Source organism: Lytechinus variegatus, chromosome 3 (assembly GCF_018143015.1).
Source record: "Lytechinus variegatus isolate NC3 chromosome 3, Lvar_3.0, whole genome shotgun sequence".
NCBI classification, from domain to species: domain Eukaryota; kingdom Metazoa; phylum Echinodermata; class Echinoidea; order Temnopleuroida; family Toxopneustidae; genus Lytechinus; species Lytechinus variegatus.
In genome coordinates this window covers 41,033,636-41,055,264 of record NC_054742.1, presented here as the reverse complement: position 1 = coordinate 41,055,264, position 21,629 = coordinate 41,033,636, and the positions used below count along the sequence as shown (strand labels likewise).

At 34.3% G+C, this 21,629-nt stretch overlaps 1 protein-coding gene across 3 annotated transcripts in view; it reads left to right on the top strand.

The window, feature by feature from the left end:
• Window positions 1–20,983, top strand: part of LOC121411034 (ATP-binding cassette sub-family C member 9-like) — a 43,717-nt gene extending 22,734 nt beyond the window's left edge. For 2 of the 3 annotated variants that reach the window (XM_041603501.1, XM_041603500.1), the window contains exons 8-32: window positions 123–285; window positions 2,959–2,999; window positions 3,353–3,571; window positions 4,376–4,564; window positions 5,530–5,608; window positions 6,438–6,540; window positions 7,243–7,341; window positions 8,264–8,429; window positions 8,991–9,128; window positions 10,052–10,292; window positions 11,011–11,219; window positions 11,608–11,774; window positions 12,401–12,470; window positions 12,769–12,926; window positions 13,405–13,497; window positions 14,288–14,390; window positions 15,123–15,236; window positions 15,971–16,082; window positions 16,778–16,905; window positions 17,468–17,546; window positions 17,925–18,033; window positions 18,539–18,642; window positions 19,249–19,382; window positions 19,893–19,955; window positions 20,409–20,983. In XM_041603501.1, coding sequence (XP_041459435.1) covers window positions 123–285; window positions 2,959–2,999; window positions 3,353–3,571; window positions 4,376–4,564; window positions 5,530–5,608; window positions 6,438–6,540; window positions 7,243–7,341; window positions 8,264–8,429; window positions 8,991–9,128; window positions 10,052–10,292; window positions 11,011–11,219; window positions 11,608–11,774; window positions 12,401–12,470; window positions 12,769–12,926; window positions 13,405–13,497; window positions 14,288–14,390; window positions 15,123–15,236; window positions 15,971–16,082; window positions 16,778–16,905; window positions 17,468–17,546; window positions 17,925–18,033; window positions 18,539–18,642; window positions 19,249–19,382; window positions 19,893–19,955; window positions 20,409–20,546 — 3,219 coding nt within the window. In that variant the 3' untranslated portion in view covers window positions 20,547–20,983. The remainder of the gene's footprint in view (window positions 1–122; window positions 286–2,958; window positions 3,000–3,352; window positions 3,572–4,375; window positions 4,565–5,529; window positions 5,609–6,437; window positions 6,541–7,242; window positions 7,342–8,263; window positions 8,430–8,990; window positions 9,129–10,051; window positions 10,293–11,010; window positions 11,220–11,607; window positions 11,775–12,400; window positions 12,471–12,768; window positions 12,927–13,404; window positions 13,498–14,287; window positions 14,391–15,122; window positions 15,237–15,970; window positions 16,083–16,777; window positions 16,906–17,467; window positions 17,547–17,924; window positions 18,034–18,538; window positions 18,643–19,248; window positions 19,383–19,892; window positions 19,956–20,408) is intronic. The other variant, XM_041603502.1, reaches the window with a different exon arrangement.
• Window positions 20,984–21,629: the final 646 nt, after the last annotated feature.

Below are 21,629 nucleotides of genomic sequence, written 5' to 3'. Positions count from 1 at the left end.
TTGCGAAAAAGCGAAACGATAAATTTCATCTGAGCCATGATTATATACAATTAGTTTGAATGATTGTCCTTTGTCAGTTTCTTAATCAATGTAAACCTTTGTAAACCTTTGTACTTTTTCAGCTCAACTCTGATCAGCGAATGAAATACTCCAATGAGATGCTCCAGGGGATCAAAATTCTCAAGCTATACGGATGGGAACGCATCTATTGCAAACTGGTCCAAGCAGAAAGAGCCAGGGAGATGAGGGAACTGGCCAAAGTGTACTTCATCCAGGCATGGAATTGTGAGCCATCACATGTATATATTATATCACTTATATTCGTATCGCAATGGGAGATACGCTAGTAGAGTGATAAGCCTTCACTGCGCATAAAATTTGCCAAGGATTTATAACCATCTTCATTTTATAAGTTTAATATCAAATTATATTTAATTTTGAAGAAGAAATAATTTTCTTTGTTCAACAATAACGTTTTATCCTCCCGTCCCAGTGCCTTACAGTAATTCATTGCTACGTTTTTCAAGCATGAAAAAAATCAATCTAGAAATTGGAATTAGTGCGGATGTGTTTGCTTCGGTGATGTGTTAGTCCAGTCTCTGACTTCGAGACCGGTCTCGAGTCCGTTTAAAACGGACTCGGATTCGGGCCCGTGATTCGATGACTCCGGCACGAGACCGTGTTATTTTGGCGCTAATGGTACACAATATTTTCAAAAACCACTCCTACAAATTTGTTTTTCTATTGACTACAAAAATTTGGCATAAATGTCATTTCCACCCCAGAAAAATATTGATTTTAATCAGTAGAGAAAAATCAAACGAGCATAACACTGAAAATTTTGAAAGTTACGACAATTTAAAGTTTCGCTAATTTCTCACAAAACAGTTATGTAGTAAAGATTATGCACATATCAGTGACATTTCAGGAAAAAAAATCATGCAAATAGATAAAACGTTAAAAAGACACCTTCATAGGTAGAAATATTGAGAGTCGATAACGCAACCATCAACACTAACACTGACAAGTATGAAACTGCTATTTTAAAAGCTAAGAATTATGAAACAATGATTTTGGTGCACATTCCAGATTTAGATGTGGCTTAGTAACTTAATACAGTATAACTTAATACAATAACTTAAAGCAAAGATAATACACACAAAAGCAATCAAACGTTAAAGAAGGAAATTCGAATTACTAAATTGTAAACGATATGACATAATCAAATTTGATTGATTGATTGATTGATTGATTGAGTAATTTTATTTCTCATGATAAAAACAATACAAAATATATACATTCAAAATATAAAACGTTAATGATTGAATTACATAGAAATCAGGTACATGAATTTGAGATTATAAAAACTTATAAGAGAAATATTGGAAAAACCAAAAAGCTACAGAGAGCTTGAAAGGGGTTATTCCCAGTTGAAGTATACGATTGCAGAAATAAATATACATAACTTGCTAAAATAACATACAAATAAAGCATAAATAAACTCAACTGTAACTTGCCCAAAATTTCAGTGTTTTCCGTATAAATTGGCAATCATGATAGTGTTAAGCATATACAATTCGTTTAAGGTGCGTTTAAATGACTGATTGTGACAATTTATAAAGAAGTCTCACTTTAAAATCAAAATGCGAGCGCGCAGCGCATGGTGATGAATTTTGACAATCAGATCTGGAAAAGGGATAAATGATGCGAGCGCGTAGGGTGAGTTGACGTTTTTTTTATATGTTATGACATTTTTTCATAACATAAAACAAAGTGACTACCTTCCTATTCCTCTTCCTAAACTAGAGATGAACTCGTCGATATTCCAGTCTGAAAAAAGGACAATGTAATTATAAGGAATTCATGGATATGTTATTATCTTATCTAATAAGCCTTATGAGAGCGCGAAATTTGATTCGAAGATACTCGAGAATGCCTTGAGTACATCTTACGTCAAATGTATACGGCCGTCATATGACTTTGTGCTCTCCCTTTGTCTGGGGGCAATTGTCCTCGGGAGTGATTTCCGCAGGGGGTAACTTTCCGGGGGTTATTTCTTTGGGGGTAATTGTCCGGGGGATGATTGTCCAGGGGGTTAGTTGTCCGGATACGCTTTCGAGTCTTTCCAAAAAAGTTCACGCGTCCTACCAACTCCAGCAAAAGATTTCTCAGTACGACCATGTTCTGATTGATTACGTAATACTCTCGCACATGTGCTCGGACTCGGAATAGTACATGCCGGTCCGGACTCGGTCTCGGACTTAGACTCGGACTGACTGGACTCGGACACATCACTGGTTTATTCAAATGAGCCATTTTGTAATATAATGCTTTTTACAGTCACACCAACGAAACCGGATTTAGACTCTATCTATGAATCTCTATCTCTATTGAATCTGTACCATTCAAAATGAGGTAGCTTTGATCGGTCTATTGTTCCCTTCAGTGACGTGACTGTAGCGTATAACAAACGATTTCCGATTCGAGTTCAACCTTTGGTCAAGTTGTTTCATAATCATGTCGGTTAAAGTTCGATAACCTGAAGGTGATGATTATCTCATCCCCAGGGTCAAATTGATCTGTAAACAGTTATGATACACCTACATATATTAAATGCGTACTTCAGGTTGAAAATTCTAATATTTGAACGAATAAAGTAAGGTCCCATAAAAAACATTTCTGTTTTCTTCTTATTCATTTTCATATTATGTAGTTAATATATGTATTATATACATGTACACTGTAAAAAGTGAAGTAATTTAGCACTTACAGTGCTCGTATAGTGACTGCACTATGAGTGCTGATTTTCTAGTTCAAATTTGAACTAGTTTATGCTCAGAATATAGCCATCTATAAAAGGGTTATCTTGCATAAAGTGATATAAATGCGATCAAAAATTAACTGATTATATTGTGTTTGTTTAGTGATATTTATGTATGATTATCATTTCTGTTATAGTTGTCATCAACATTGGAATTCCTACAATGGTAAACCTTGTGGTAAGTAACATCAAGCAAATAATTCATTTTACAACCCCTTTTGCCCAACCCCTTCCCTCTCTCCCTCACTCTTTTTTTTTACATTTTTCTCCTACATAGGATTCATGTGTTCAAATTGTATAATTAACCCTTACTGAACAGTATATGCTAATGAGTATTAGCATATGGCTGATATTTTTTGCATTTATATAATTTTTTTTCTTGTATACAATTTTTTCCTTTTATACTTCTAATAATAGAGCTACAATAGCCCTCTTCTTAACCCACCCACTCTCCCCTCTCTCCCCCTCTCCTTCCTTCTCTCTCAATCTGTTTATCTATTTTTTTTATCTATTTGGTTTTTCTTTCTCCAGTCTTTCAGTACTTACACAGCCTTGACTGGCGAGCCACTGAGCCCAGACATCGCTTTCTCCTCCCTGTATCTCTTCAATTCTCTCATCGACCCAATGTTCATTTTCCCTTACGTGATCAGTCTTGGTGTCAACTCTCACATCAGCACAAAAAGAATCAAATTCTTCCTGGTCGCGCCGGAGATCGAGGGGAAAGCGTCGCTGGAACAAGACTCCGATAGGGTAAATAACCTAAATATATATGTATTTTAAGGAGGTGTTGTAAATGTAAATCTTCATTTATAAGCAATGCATTATGACACAACTCGGATGCAGAAAGTTCTTAAATGAAAACTTTTCTTCAAATGGCACCTCTGTGTTAGTATCCCCATGGTAACTACAATGAGTACGATTTGAAACAACCAATCAACATTAAGTATTCCATGGAAGACATGTCAAAGTTGCTATGATAATTGAATAACTTACATGTCACGGGACCTGATATCATGGATATGGTTCTGATATAATGGTATATTCCTTGGAGTCAGTAAAATGATGAGATTTTTTTAATGACATTCTATCTCTCTGAAATGTACCTTAATCTGGTTATGAATCCCTGGCAAAACTTATCATTAATTTTCGAATAATGATTATAATAAGAAGCCTACTCGCATCTATGATACCAAATCTTTCTTTTGAATAAGCTACTATCTATATAATGCCAAATCTGTGAAACAGTTCAAAACCCTACTCAAAACCTGCTCGTTTAATAGGTGATTCACAGTTGCGGGTCGGTCAATTGGAGGTGCTCACCAGTTTTGATTATTAGTGTTCAGTTGCATTAGCTGTGTCATTTACCCTTCCACATTTTTTAAAATTTATTTTCTTTAATCCCAAGTATACTGTATAAACCATTAACAGAACACAATGCGCTTAGAAACACCCGTAGCAAGCGCCTTATAAACGTTATATAATTATCATCATTACTATTACAAAGATATTCTCCCCCCCCCTTCCCTCTTTATCCTCTATCTCTGTCTCTTTCAGCAGCACGAGGTTCTGTTTGATTCTGGGTCCAAAAAAAGCAATGGTTTCCTGTCGTCCGCAGAGGAGGAGTTAGATTCCACCACGCCCACTCCTTTGATTGATGGGCGTGGCAATAAGAAGATGTACGGTTCCATGGATAATTCTTTGTTACCCGCAAAGAATGACCTTCCAAGTGATGTTGCTATTAGGGTGAGTTAATTATAGCAATGAAAGGATGATTTAGTGATAGTAATAATAGAATGATAACGAATTAAAGTCTGCTATTGAGTCAGGGAATCATTAAAGGACAAGTCCTTCCCTACTAAAAGTTAATTTGAATAAAAAGAGAAAAATCCTACAAGCATAACACTAAAAATGTCATCAAATTCGGATGTAAAATAAGAAAGTTATATTTTGTAGTTCCGCTTAATTAAAAAAAAAACAGTTATATACACATCCTGGTTGGTATGAATATGAGAAGATTGATGATGTCATCCACTCACTATTTCTTTTGTATTTTATTATATAAAATATGAAATATTCTAATTTTCTCCTCATTGTCAAGTGAAACAACGATTAATTCCTCCCTGAACGTGTGGAATTAGCATTGTTTAATACTATATGGCTCAGTCAAGTTGAACCTTATTGTTGAATCTGTAAAAAATGAAATATTGTATAATTCAAACAATAAAAAACAAAAGAAAAGGGGAGTGAGGGACATTGTCGTCTGTCTCATTTGCATGTCACCGAGTTGTGCATACCACTATTTTGTGGAAAAAAGCGAAACTTAAAACTGTCGTAACTTTCTTATTTTACATCCGATTTGATGAAATTTGTATTGTTATGCTAGGTTGTTTTTTCTCTAGTTATTAAAATCAACATTTTTATCTAAATTTAAAAAGTAAATGATGAGATGCCCTCATAATTAGCTTTAATTTTTTTCTAAATAAGAGTCAAGATTTGTATCTCTGTATTACTTATACAATTTTTTTTTGTGGAAATTAAAAATCAATAAAATTTATGAAACAACATGTTGATCATTTTGAACCATGAAATAAATATACTCCTCCCCCTTCTTGCGACCCCCCCCCCCCTATTTCAGTTCATCATACATTTAACATATGAACGCATCATTCTATATCGCTCTTTTCTTATTCCATTTTTTTATTTTACAGATAAAAGATGGATGTTTCACATGGGACCCCGAATCACACGAAGCCATTTTAAAAGACATCAATGTTGACATACCAGCAGGTAATACACTTCAATTTGAACTATTAAACCAAAGTTCATTTTCAATAGCAAAACAATATTGACACTGTCTACACTTAGCGTACGTTTGTGATGATGTCAACATATAAAAGGAGGGTAGCAGTACAAGCATAGATGAGAAAATGGGGGTTCAAAGGAAAAAGAAAGAAAGAAAAGAAAAGGAAAGAAAGAAAGAAAGAAAGAAAAAAAAGAAAGAAACGTGTAACTGCAAAATAACCCTTTTTTATGAGAAAAAATGTAATCTTGTCCCCTATACTAATATGCCTTGGCACCGCCTCTGCATTTTACGACTACTGTTTTATGCAAATAACAAATGGTACTTGTTTAGAGTTATAATATAGAAAAATGATGGAAAAGTCACCGACACAGTAATATCATCAAACATCAAAATAAATGCTTCCACTGCCACCTCGGCGAATTTTAGTGGCTTATTTTTATTGAACAACTTATGTATTATTTTTCCATATGTTATTTTGACATTATAAAATACTATCAAGTTAAGTATGAATCACCACAGTCATAAAGATGCATGGTTACTGATTTTCTTCTGTGAATTAATAAATAAAAAGTAAACAAGTTAGGCAACCCAATGCTACATTTTACGTGTATTGATTTCAAATTACACCTTAAAACAGTTGTGCACAAAATTAACTAACAGTTGAATAATATTCTACAATGTTAAATCAGAAATCTAGTAGCTTAGTTCACATCAGTTTTAAATGATATTCAAACAACTTATTAAAGAAATTTTGTTGTTCCAACTACATTATATCATCAAAATTAACACTATGATACTCTACTGTATAATCAGGGAAATTGACGATCATCGTGGGGACAGTTGGTAGTGGCAAATCATCCATTTTGCAAGCAGTTCTCGGAGAGATGACGACCCTACAAGGGCGAATACAAATAAGGTATATAAATGTTCCAGTCCGAATGGCTATTCCTAGATCAGACTATAACGTTAAATCTCATTTTGTTCCAGAATCGTTCCCATATACTCTTCTTGGGTTGAAACTTCAGTGATATACAACCAGTGTTTCACTTTTTCTATTGTGTTTTTATTCATTAAAATGTTTAGTATTTGGTTAGCAAGGGCTAAAATACCTAAAACAATATTTAGGTTGCCAATATTTCATAAATATGTTATATCAGATATCATAGGCAGCGGGGGGGGGGACGTGTCCCCCCTAAATATGGGGAGGGGGGACGGTCCCCCCCCCCTAAGTTTGTTGTTGATGACCTTTTTTTGGCTTGTCAGTTTATTTGCCTACGTCCTCCCTAATTTTTTTTTTTTTTTTTTTTTTGCTTGTCAAAAAAAATCTGGTTGTCCCCTCCTAAAATTTTTGGCTTCCGCCGCCAATGTCAGATATAACGTTTTTTATTTGTTTATATTGTACGGTTTGTTAATATCGCATTATGTTATCATAACATTATGTTCCAATAGCACTTGATTAACTTGTGAATCTCAATAAAAGATTGAATATCAGTGTATAACGATATTACGATTAATCTTAAGGGTCCCAAAATTTCCAATGAAACAGAGACGTCGAAACTGTCCCGAAACATATTATGGCCTTGCCTCTTCATTCACCATACTAACTTTTACTTGACAGTAAAGAATCCAAAGTGGCGTATGGTCCTCAGAAGGCGTGGCTTGTCAACGCTTCTCTCAGAGAAAACATCCTCTTTGGAGAGAGTTATGATCCAATAAGGTTTGTCTCTTTTAATATTTTAATGTTGATCATAACGTATAAAAAAATTGTATGTTCCTCCATGGCTAGTTAAAAATACAAGGTCAGGGAGATATTCAGAATTCTTCACCCAAAGCGATTTTTTTAATGAATTCAAAGGTTAAGTTACTACAATTAATGTCTGAAAAAATGAATAGAAAATACATTTATCCCAATGATAGAATTTGAGTTCCATTGCATTATGCAATTCGTCTAAAATTGATTGAAATAATGATTAATAAAAGCTCGTAACTCTTGTCATTTTTTTTATATTATGACGTGTTGTTGGAGGTTATTTAAACTGTCATGACCCTTCTTATCTGAATTGTAAATTTTCATTATGTTTTTACTCGAGTCGACTATTTTCGTTATTTCAAGTCTTGGATCGATATTACTCATTCAAAAATTAAAGAATTGTTATTTACTGGTACTGCCGATTGTTTTGTAAGAGGGACAACAGACCTGGGTTCGATTTATCGTATGATATCCTCTTTGGAGAGAGTTATATTATAGTATAAAGTATTATTACATAAGTATTATAATTATTGTAACTCAAGCATTAAGGTAACTCCCATGGGAACCTTGATTTTAGCTGTTGCTTTGGTAGTTGTCATAATAACAATTACCAGAATTATAAGTCCTTTATAAAACGAAACCCAGATTTACATAAATTGTTTCAGTGGTCTAAATATTCATTGTTTCAATCTATTTTATTCATATGCTAAATCTTAAAAAAAAGGTGGTACCATTTTTTACAGAATGAGCTTGACCGTGTTTTAAGGTCATTGAAATCTCCCAGTAAAGTTAAAAGGATATAACTAACGAAAGTTATTTTCAAATACATTTTGGTACACTTGACATAGCCCATGAATATTATTATCATATTATTATCCATCTATATTAGATACCGAAAGGTAGTTGAAGCATGTGCATTGTCTCCAGATATTGACATGTTGCCGGCTGGTGATAGAACAGAGATTGGAGAGAAAGGACTCAATTTGAGCGGTGGTCAGAAACAACGCGTCAGCGTAGCAAGGACTATGTACTCGGGAAGAAATATTGTCATACTGGTAATTCATTTCATTTCTTAACACGATGGGGGTGGGTCTGTGGTATTTGTATATTTTTTCTGTGCATTTCCCTCTGGAATCTATAAGTTTTTACGCTAAATTGATTGATTGATTGATTGATTTGATTGATTGATTGATTGATTGATTGATTGATTGATTGATTGATTGATTGATTGATTGATTGATTGATTGATTGATTGATTGAATAAGTTAGGAAATAAATGATGAATGGACAATCAATTAATTACTAGATATAAGATAGAAAGAATGAATAGATAAATGAAGGAATGAACAAATAAATGAAGGATGGATGCATGGGTAGACAGGGGGATGGACTAATGAATGGGCATCGATTTGGTATGAAGAAGGTCAATATTTCCCCTATTCCATAATTCTATCAATCGTTAGCGTAACATATTTCTCGTTAGGTGTTAGAACATTGCTAATTTACCTTTTTAGGAAAATAATGCAAACAGACATATATTTTAGGTTTACTTATTTTGTTATAAATATCTGGTTAAGAAAACTTAATCAGTATTCCTGAATTATTGTTTTTTTAAGGACGACCCTTTGTCGGCACTAGATATGCATGTTGGGAGTCATCTCTTTGAACATGGAATCTTAAAGATCTTAAAGAAACAAAAGAGGACTGTAATACTCGTTACACATCAGCTACAGTATCTACCAGAGGCTGACAAGGTATATATTTATTTCATTCAATGATTTTGATATATGTGAATTTAAAAGATGTCTTCCCCTTGACAAACGATGTAAAAGTAAAGATGTACGAGAGACAAGGCTATACGAAGGAAATTAAAGAGCTTTAATTCTCCACTTTCATTTCAACATTTGATATTGAAAAGGGAAGTTATGAAAACTGCCTTTTATTTTATTCTATTCAAATATATTTATTCAGGATGACAAGATCAGTTAAAAACTGTTTTACATCATGGTCCTGACTTTAAAAACATAAATACATGTAAATCAATAATATATTATAGATGAGATAAAGATCAGAGTAATATCTAAAAGATTGTGTTTAAAATAATACAATGCAATACAAGAACATTTACAATATGTTATACAAAGAAATAAAGTAAATGTAATTAAATTTAAGTATTTAACAACCAAAAAAGTACACGATTTATGGACGAAATGTATGAATTAATGGTTATAGGACTATATAAAAATTGGTAAAACTCAGGATAATAAAACATAAATTGAACATTGATATGTAATAGGAATAAAAAAAAAGTGGTATAATTTACATTAAAGTCTTTTATATGACTACACTGCAAAAACTGTGGTGTTAAAACTGTTAATAGAGGACCACACCCTGAGGTGTTAAAATAACACCCTAGAGATTGAACATAACACCAAGGAGTGTAAATGTAACAACCATAGGTGTTTTAATAACACCTATAGGTGTAAAACTAACACCACCAATTTAACACCGGTGTAAAATAACTGATGTGGTCCTCTATGTACACCGGTTAACACCACAGTTTTTGCTGTGTAATAACATTATACTAAAACTCGATTAAATCTTTAAAAATCCATATTTTTTGTTGCACACTCGAAATAAGTTAGCTTACTAACTGCATCTCTTTGCTCGTCCCCAGATCATCATCATGAAAAATGGGTCAATCTTTAGAGACGGTGATCCGGATGAGATAGCCCGTGCTGACCCTAGTTTGATGAGAGATTGGCAACAAGCCATCCAGCAGATGAGCGAGTCAGAAGCCGAGTTATCTGGGGGAGAGTCAGAGGCGCTCCTCGAAGAAAGGCGGATACTCAAGAGGCAAATATCCCATCTCTCCAGCATGTCTACCAAGGAAGCCTCTTCAGCGCACGACGCCGAAGGTATCAAATCCATTGATTCAGTGAAGCAGTGACGTTGAAGCGTCATCATCAAAGGATCATTACTGACCCACCGTCAATGAAATATCCCTCCTATCCTTCGTCTGTGCAAATAGCGCCAATGCCTTTTTCAGGTCGTTTTTTATTTTAACATAACGGAGTCCTGAAAAGAGGATGGGTGTTTGATATAACAAAGATATCTGCGCATACATGTTTATATGCATGTGTGTGTTGTGTATGTATGTATGTATGTATGTATGTACCATAGAGATGTATACTAATTATCTCTCTGGTATGTACACAGTAAATGGATGTTTATTATCTGGAGATTTGTTATTTCACCCTTCGTTCCCCGACCTTTCCTATTTCCTATTCTCCCATAAGGTTGTGACTCCGCGACACATAATTTTTATTTATACATATTCAAGATATTTGATTGATGCTGATTGATGCTATCAAGTTCTGTATCCAAGATTTTGTTAAGGACATTTAATAATCGAACCCATTTCTTGTCTAAAAAGAGTGTATATATTTACAAAGTTTTATAATAGCACCTTGAATGTCTTGCTCGACAAACTTGAGCGTTTAAAAAAAATATTATGTGATATAAAAAGGAAATATATTTAAAGTGAAATGGATATTCATTTTGTTTAAAGAAAAGAATCAAATCAACGAACACCTACAATGAAAATCCTAATACGATGTGTTTTTTTTTATTTAGATGATGAGCGGGGACGTCTAATTATAACAGAGGATCAAGAAAAGGGCTCCGTCTCTTATGACATCTATCTCTACTACATTAAAGCCATCGGGTATGGAGTAACACTGCTTGTAGCTCTTGGTGCATTCGGTGGTGCAGGTGTAGAAATAGGTACTAATTTCTGGTTGGCTACATGGTCAGAGGCGAGTCTGAACACCAATGATACGAAGGTAATCTTCATAATACTTAAACTATTGATTTCTGAGTAAATCATGATATACTATAGGAAAGGCGTTGTTTCATCAAATTAAGCTATCGTCACCATCACTATTGTATTCATCCTCATCATTACCATCACATCAACCGCCAAAATTAGATGATGATATCCAGTCATCATCGTTCTCATCGCTACATACATAAACATGTATTATATATATATATATATTATATATATATATATATATATATATATATATATATATATATATATATATATATATATATATATATTATAATAATGTTTATGTATGTAGCGATGAGAACGATAATGACTGGATATCATCATCAAATTTATATTCTCATTGCCAATAACTTTCTTTGTGTAATAATCTGTTTTAGGAAGCGATTGATGACGCTAACTACTACATCAAAATCTACGGTATCTTGTCTGCTTTTAATGTGCTCTTCAGAATGATGTACGTCGCCTTCATCTGCTTTGGAATGTACTTTGCCGCCAAAAAGCTCCACCATCAGATGCTTATCAACATAATATCAGTTCCACTTAGGTAGGTGTATAAATAATGCACTAAAGAAGTATAAGTACCAATAGAAGTAGAAGTAGTAGAAATATAAAGTAGTAGTAGTAGTGGTGGTAGTAGTAGTAGTAGTAGTAGTAGTAGTAGTAGTAGTAGTAGTAGTAGAAGTAGTAGTAGTAGTAGTAGTAGTAGTAGTAGCGGTATTAGAAGTAGAAGTAGTAGTAGTAGTAGTAGTAGTAGTAGTAGTAGTAGTAGTAGTAGTAGTAGTAGTAGTAGTAGTAGTTGGAATAGTAGCAGCAGTAGTAGTAGTAGTAGTGGTGGTGGTGATGATGGTATTTCATAGGTTGCATGTAGATGTAATACTAGTATTACCATTTATCACCATGTTCATAGATTATTTATAAATTGGAAAATAAAACACTGCTTACAACAAGAACAAAGAGATGATAGACAAAACACAGAACTGACCTATCATGAGCAACATTGGTTTTGGGTCAGTTTCATGACTCTCTTGTATTGCTGTAAAGCGTTTGACGAATTTATTTACAAATACAAGTACCGTTTGCAATGACTAATCTTAACTGTCCAGTTAATAATAAAAGTTACATTTTTAAAGTTCGTTGGAATCATATTTCCTTCTCTTGTACTTTTAATAGGTTCTTTGATACGACGCCAACTGGGAGAATTCTGAACCGTTTATCAAGTGACACACAGCTAATTGATCAAGTAAGCTCATATTGATGGAGTAGTGGGTAGGGAAGTTTTTGTGATGTAAAAAAAAAATCAACAAAGGAAACTTGCAATTCGGAGAGCTTTAATTTTCTTATCGCTTAACGAAGTGAACTACAAACTTCAACTTGCGCGTTCTTTCGGGACGTTTTTTTTTAATAATTTAAAATCCCCCAGGTATTCATACTCAATGACATGTTCGCTTCCCGTTCATGTCATAGTAAAATTGATTAATAATGGCCAATTTTGTCATTTTAATTTAAATACTTTTTTCCCTTTTTTATCTTACCCTCAGCGACTTGTGCAATCGATGCGTCTCTTTGTCAATATCTCCGTAGTGCTACTGTCAGCATTCGTGATCATCATCGCCGTCAACATCTATTTCATATTATTCGTTATTCCTATCGTCATCGTCTTCATCATTTTGATGATATTCTATGTAGTTACAACAAGGTAAGGGGAACGCTCAGTGGGCGGGCCGTGAACAATGAGAGATATAGCCAATTAAAGTAAAAATCAGATTTTTCCTATCGAATGGCATAAAGACAATGGTGATAATATTCATGTCATAAATCAATCGAAAGGAAGTGAAAGGCAGAATTCGAATAACCATAGTTTTAATCACCTGAATAATGTACCTATCTACAGCCAATAGCCATGATAGCGTCCAAAATAGAGTTGTAGAGGTCAAACATCGAGACGAAGGAAACTCGAATACCACTGTACAACTACGAAAATTGAAATCGAATTATTTACCAAATGATCACCATAGTGCGTTACGGTTGGCGTGTTTAGTTTTGTAATTAATTGATAAGAGGATTAAATAGATCTATTAGATCAATAGTGATTCAAGATTAGGTGAGTGGATAATTTGCAGATAACCTGAATGGCAGTAATTTTTCATTTTGATTGTATTTTTACTTATGAACAGGGAGCTTCAGCGATGTGAGAGTGTCACGCGGTCACCAATTTTCGCGCACTTCTCCGAGACACTGGGTGGATTGCCTACACTTAGAGCCTTTAAGTAAGTTGTATGCTAATTCAAAACAAGTTATGCATTTTAAAATATCACGCAATGTCCCTTCGCATTTTATATCGATTCGCTGGAGTATGAATCTGCTATGTCGCGTCGTGGTCTAGTGGTTTAGACTCTCGCCTTTCAAACAGAAGGTCTTGGGTTCGAATCGTAGCCGTGGCGTGTTTTCCTTCAGCAAGAAATTTATCCACACTGTGCTGCACTCGACCCAGATGACGTGAATGGGTACCCGGTAGGATTAATTCCTTGCATGCACTGAGCGCCGGTGATGGTAGCTCGAGCTAAAACCGGGGTGATAATAGCAAGCGCTTTGTATCCTCAGACAAAAAGCGTTATATAAATCCAGCTATTATTATTATTATTATGTCTCTATTTTAAGATGAACATTATTTTAAGAAAACTTTAAAAAATTTAATAGATTTTGGAGATTTAAATGATGGAGAAGAATAGACATAAAGGCTTCACGGTAAACAGTGTTGGTCATAATAGAGGTCACGAAAAGGACCTTGTAGGACGTTTTGTTAAGATATTCCTTTCGTATTCCGGAGAGTCCTTGAATGTAATGTTCTCTTTTTATACTTGTCAAGTCGATGCAACCGAAAAAATTCTTCGTCTGGATTTTAATTTTAATAAAATATGTCGCAATATATTTTTAATAGATTATATCTCAGCCAAATATAGTAATTTCAAGTACATATCGTTTAAAGCAATATTGTATAAAATGTGTAATGATATTAAATATTCGTGTATCTTTTTTTCCTTTGCATTGATTGAAAAGGGATGAAAAACGATTCTTCCAAACAGCATTGGATCGCATCCTAACCAACAACAGAGTATTTACTTATCTTATAACAGCTCAAAGATGGGTCGGAATCAGACTAGTAAGACTTTGTTCTATATTAAGCAGAAATCTATATGATAAACAAATATAATAACTAGAGGATTATAAATGTTTGACATCATGGGGGAGTATCGTTAGCAGTCTTAATGATCATACTGAATATTACATAAATAAATCATCCTAAGCACTACAGTCCCATGAGAAAGTCGTTTAGGGGACCTGATGTATAGCAAGTAGATATTGATGTTCATGATTTCAACGATGACTAAAATATTGATATTATATAATTGACTGAGACAGTGAATGTAATGTGCCTATTTTTATTATTTTGCATAAATAGGTTTACGGAGCTTAAGAAATGAGCATCAAGTAGAGACGTTTCATTGATTAAGGCTTCTCGACATATTATCTTCCAAACAAAGTGCAAAAAAAATTATAGCCTTTGGGCGATTACTCTGGAAGATTTGCGAGTCTTCTATTAGTACTTGCCATGATTGCTTGTGTAATAGGAAAACCAACCAAAGGAAAACAAAAACCGATAGCAAAGTTTAGCATAACAGATTGGTTGTCAGTCGAAAATTACAAAATTAGGACTAGTAAAAAACTTTAACAAATGACAGCAAATCAGATCACTTGATTTTCGCGACTTTCATTCACTTTAGCTTTAGCTTTCATTCGTTTAATACTTCCGTTAACTTATCCACATAAAGGCAATGAATCCTAAACGTCGTTTTTTATGAACACTAATTGTCAAATGTTAATTTCTTTACAGGACATGTTGGGTGCAGTTGTGGTTCTCTTTTCAAGTTTGCTTTGTCTCCTTGGAGCTTTCTATTTTGGCATCGATGTAAGCTTAATGGGACTCGCAATATCATACTCACTGGAGGTAAGCATCTAATTATTATCATCATTTTAGGTCTGTACCTTAGTCATGGAGGTTGGCTCCACCTAAGAAATTGGGCGGATGATCCAGAACAATATCAAATATGGGAAGTTAGCGTTACACAAAATGTTAATTGCTCTTGTTGGCAATAATGTCTTCGTTCAAGTTTACATAATAAGTTTGAATATAATGGAAAAAATATGATCACATAGGAATACTAAATATACTGGGTATAAGAATGGACAGTTGTGTTTCATAACGTGCTGATAAATATTCATGCACGAAAAGGCACTGAGTATCATTACTGTTAATTCGAGAAGAGTATTCTATTCATCCAATTTGCATTATGTCAGTAACTGTTCATAATTTTCAGTGAATTCATGTTTGAAAACTGCTATTCCTCCGCAAAGTAATATTCTCATAGTTTGAAATACAGTTTGAAACATCCGATGTACCATTGATCATTTCCGTTTGATTCGTAACTTCTGCAATTTCCGACATAATAATGCCATTATAATGTCATAATCAATCATGGGTAATTATTTTCCTCGATAGTTTAGAAGTCCCAAGTTATATCTTACGTGAATTATGATGTTTTGAAACAATGTATATCAAGGTAAATTTTCCTTTCGTCTGTACGTTATTTTTCATAACCTCACATCTTGCAAGACACTTCACATAGACTGCTTCGATATGAAACGATTTAAATGACGTCATTATATTTTCTCATGGCTTAGATATCACTTTTCATGAACTTGTCTGTAAAAGCCGCAGCCGAAGTTGAGCTTCAGATGAATGCTGTAGAACGAGTAAAGTACTACGCGGAACTGTCGACCGAAGATTACAGCGGTATGCAGTCTTTTTTTTAAATTGTATTACTTTTTCAATAATCATGATAACATTACTTTACCGACGTTTGGCTAGAAATCCCCAGAAATGCATCCGGTAAATTTGCCAAGATGCTTGGGTCATAGCAAGTGCTGAACCCCGGACTTTACAATTGATATCGGGAAAAAATTCTATATCAATCATATGCCCAGCAAAATCAAACGCACAATGAATAACCAATCAGATTCTATAATATAAACTATGCAAATAGTTATAGAGTATTTCTACAGCGCCAAATTTACAATGATTATGTGCTCGAGGTCGTGAGAAAAGGAAATAAGAGAATTATATGGAGCAGGAAGAGACGAGTATAAAAGAAACACAGTCTTGACAATGAAAGGAAACTACTGGAAGGCAATTTTAAATAAAGGGTATTTAGAGCAGTTTTATCAGTGACGATAAAAATAATTTTTTGATGAGCTTTATCCTTTCCAATAACAGGCAACAGCTATTCATTTATATCATTAATCATTAATCAAATTAAAGAAAATTGGTTGAGTTGATAAAGAAGACCTACTTGCTGCCAAATAGTAAAAACATAAGGTTTATTTAGATAAATAACCCATCTAATTGTTCATATGGTTTGTATCGAGAAAAAATATTCCACACTGGTATTACTTAGAATGTCAGTACTGTGTGTCCTCACCCATTTGCAGGTACTGAACCTCCCTCTACCTGGCCTGATAAAGGTCTCATTAAGATGGAAAACATTAGCGTTCGCTACGCTCAAGATCTTGATGCAGTCCTTACTGATGTAAATCTAACGATACCAGATCAAAATAAGGTAGGTATATCAATAATATGAAATATGGGTCGTTTCACCGCCTCCAAGTAATCATTACCCATGTATAGACAACTACCAATTACATTCTTGAATTAAAAATTGGTTAGATATATTAACCTTTCCCGACGTATAAAGATTGTCAATCACACATTCTGGGTGTAACCAAGAAGTTTGATGATTTTGACCGTTTTTGTCGGTCGAAAACCTGTTTACCAAACAATTGTTTATATCTACCAGCGATTTTATTTATATACATCATATTTATATCTCTTCTGTTTATATGTGATGAAATCGTGTGGTATACTAACATTATTCAAGTTATGAAAATAGTTGTTTACAGAATAGAAATGTTTTAAAGAAAGGTTGTCGTAAATCTTTGATGAGCAACTATTCCTTAATGCTTTTCATTCATGTTCGATTTGTTTTTCTTACGAATTGTGTTTCTTACAATCATTGACGTTGTGGACGCGGACTACGATAGATATGTGCTGTGAAAAAATTGTTTGAATTAATCGCCCTCTGTCTGTCTTCCCCACTCCTTTTCTCTTTTCTACTTCTCTAGCTTGGTATTTGTGGCAGGACTGGAAGTGGTAAATCGTCTCTGACACTAGCACTCTTTCGTATTATTGACACTTTCAAAGGTGGGGTTCATGATTCTTAATTGTCTTCTGCTTTCATATTAATCAATTAACATAATCAAATATGAGTGTTTCAGCAACAATATTTCTTGTAATTACAAAATATTTATAAATCATTCTTTTAAAATTAATTGATTTATTTGGTCATGATTAGTTTGGGATACCAGACAAATCTTATATTAGAAATATGACAATAAGATCGGAATCTACAGATCCCAAATAACAATAAAAGACCTTTTATACAAATATCACTGAATTTAAATTTCCTTAATATATTTCATATATATATCCCTTGTCAAACCATTAATGTAGTACAATGTAAACAAAATTCACACTTAAGTGGGTAATACCTTGTTACATACTTTTTCATTTGTTAACTAGGTCGTATCATCATTGACGGGATCGACATCGCTACCGTTCCTCTTCTTACACTTCGTCAACGTATCTCCATCATTCCTCAAGATGCATTCCTCTTCACTGGAACTATCAGGTAGTGTCCAACTTTTCGAATCGCTTCCAAGATCTTACCCCTTTATCTTCGTTTTTGGTCTGTCTCATTTGTCATCTCTCTATATTCACCAACATTTTACTGTTTGCTTTGCCTGTGAAGAATCTTTAAATATTGTCTTATTTTTTTAAGTGTTATGATATTCTATGTTTGCCCTTATAATACCATCTTTCCATATTTTCTGCATTTACATCCCTCCTCTCAGTTCGTGTTATTCATCTGTAGAACTTTCCTTATAACTTGAGCTGATTTTTTTTTTAAATTGGGCGCAAGAAGAGGGATCAAAACAGAAAGAAGATAATAAAAGAAAAATGAATACGTGAGAAAAAAATAACAAAATATATATCACGTTTAATTACAAGAGAAATCACAGACTCCAAATCCTTCAATTCTTCTTTCTTTCGCGCGCTCTCTCTTTCTCTTTGTCTATCTCTCATTAAGTTTGTCAGACATAATTATGTATGTTGTGTTTTTTTTTCTGTCACAGGAGCAACCTCGACCCCACGAATGATAAGTGTGATGAGCAATTATGGAAGGCTCTAGAGATTGCCCAACTAAAAGATATTGTTACACAACTTGGCATGGGATTAGGTTTGTACTCTCGTTTTAGGTTTAATGGAAGATTGAAAAGATAATTGTTGTGTGTAAAAATATGGCATTGTTGTGTAAAAAAAAAATTGGAGCAATTGTGTATATAACGTGTGAGTGGAAGATCGTATGTGTATTTTTTTCGTCAGGGTGGATGTGTATTTATATGATATTGAGTTTTTCTTTAGTGAGGTTGGGGGATGTAGTGCGCATAATGTGAGTGAGGGAGTCTGTCGTCGCGTGACAATCTACAATTACAAAATATTGATAAAACAACTCTCCTGGGGAGCGTTTCATGAAAGGACTTGTCGGGCGTTTTATCCGACAGTTACTATAGTAACAGTGCCTCTCAGCCAATCAGAACCAAGGAAAGATGTCAGATCTGACAACTTGTCAGACAAAAATGTTGATGAAACGGTCCCCAGACCCTCATAAGCATGTTAAACCTATATACAATTTGATGGTACCGACCATTTCCACGATGACAACATTGATCTTAAGGTGATGGTGGTTGTCGTTACGGTATAATTTTTCGATAAGTCGTTGTTCCACTTCATTGATGAATAATATTAGCTACCTACAGAATTTATTGTTTCATTTTTCTTCTAGATTACCAGGTGACTGAAGGAGGTGATAACTTCAGCGTTGGACAGCGTCAACTCTTTTGCCTCGCCAGAGCTTTCCTGAGAAATTCTAAGATTGTTGTAATGGATGAAGCTACGGCATCGATTGATCAAGAAACAGTATGTAGTTGATCTAATCTTCTTTGCTTGTCGATTTGGTATCATGGAAAACATTGTTATACACCGTTTGTTTGAATTACAAGCAAAACACATACACTCGTTTATATCAAAAGTTCCTAATAGCATTTTTTTATTATTTATTGTAATTACAAAAGAGCGTCATGACTATCAAATTGTTCGTTTCATGTGTTATGATCATGACGAAGTTCATGTATCTTATCAGACACCTTACAAGACTTGAACACGACATCTCACCTTGGATTTCAAACACGCACACGCATACTTTTTCAAAAGTATACGTGTACACATACTCACCCACCCACACACACACACACACATGGGCTACATGCGCGCTCCTACCATGCCTACGCAAACTGCATGTATCCGGTTGGTTGAAAAATTATTGAGATTGCATCACGGTTAAAATTAAGAATGATAAACTTCTCGCAGAAGAATATATTACCTATCTAATTTTATATTTTTCTTCATTTTTCATCTCTCCTTTCGCAGGATTTGATATTGCAAGATGTTGTGGCAGATGTCTTTCAAGATAGGACCGTCTTGACCATTGCTGTAAGTGAACATGGGGGATTTAAATTTCGGTGTATAGACAGCTCACATGTGGTGCTAAAATTATAGTTTAAGAAGCCCGATGCAAACTCTCCACATCAACTATAACAAAGATCTTAAAATCACCAAATATGTCTACCTTTCACATAGTTAAGAGTCTCTGTCACTGCTCTTGTTTCATTATAAATAAGAAATTATTTTTCCCTGTGGAAATAATTATAGGAAATCATCACTAAAATTATTGCAAAATTAAGTGATAACAAAATTGAAATAGAAAGTGAAAACTAAATGGAAGGTAAAGGGAAAAGATTATGTCATGGGCATATTTGTAAATTCATGAGAGATTCAACGTGGAAAACTTCTGGTCTCTTTTAACCGTAGTCACGCGGCTTAATTATTATTCATTGAATTATTACATTATTAAAACAATTAAAACACTCCCCCCCTATTATACAGCATCGAGTATCGACTATCATGAATGCTGATTCCATATTGACGCTGCAGGATGGAAAGGTAATCGAGTACGACTCACCAGGCAAACTTCTTGAAGAAGACACTGGCATGTTTGCTTCTCTTGTCAAGGCTGGGAAGTAATGAGAGTCTTGCACTAGGTGGAGCAACGTGAGGCGACTGGAGGCACCCCATTCGACACCCGTTTGAAACAGAAGTGAAATGAAGATGGCAAAAAGAATACAGTCTACATAGAAAGACTGCTTTATGACTGTTCACTAACTTGCAGTCTTTAGCCACTTTGAAACATGAATGTTGGGTGCCCCCCTTTCCCATGGAATTGCACATTTTTAAAGCTATGTTAAACCAGTATGAAGTTATTTACTAACGAAGGTTGCGATTAAAATTGAGACTCCATGATCATTTAAGTCGAGAGTTATTGTATAGAAATGGTGGAGCTGAAAAATGATTAGAACAGTTGTCAGAAATGTCTGAAATTTGGCTAGATGATGATGATGCACAACATTTGCATAGCGCCATATATCTGTCAAAGACATTCAAAGGCGCATTGGAGGAGCCAGCCAATCTGGGTCGCCAAGAAGGGTTTATTATTCATTATGTATATCTTTAAGTCAATAAAAAAAATAGGTACATAACAATCTCAAACATTTGGTTGTTGTGTCGATTTTTGTCGCCAAATGGAAAATGTAGTACAATAATTAGCTTTACTGAATAACAATAAAAAATTGAAAATGAAGCACCCTTTTGCAATACAACGCAAAGTTCATCTCTATGATAAAAGTATCATAGTCATGTGGGAAAAGTGTTCATGATATTATAAAGTAATACACTGGTGCAGCCCCCACTCTTCAGCTTCCCCCTTCTTGAGTATATGTGTGACAGTGAGATGGAAATTAAAAATCAAGGAGTCCTAAGACATGGAGAACCATCGAACACTTTCCCTTTATAGCCACTTTGATGCCGCAATGATAAAATATGTTACACATGTATTTCATTGCATATACAAAAAAGATTCCTGCCTAACTACAGACTTACAGGCGAAATACAAAAGGAAACATGCTTTTGTAATGATACTTCACGCTGCCCCTGTTTGGAGATGGGCAGACACATTGCTCACTTTTACAGGGGACAGCAAAAATAAATGTTGCACTATTTTTTAAAACATGATTTGAAATTACTCGACTGGCCGCATTTGGCCGCAGTTCA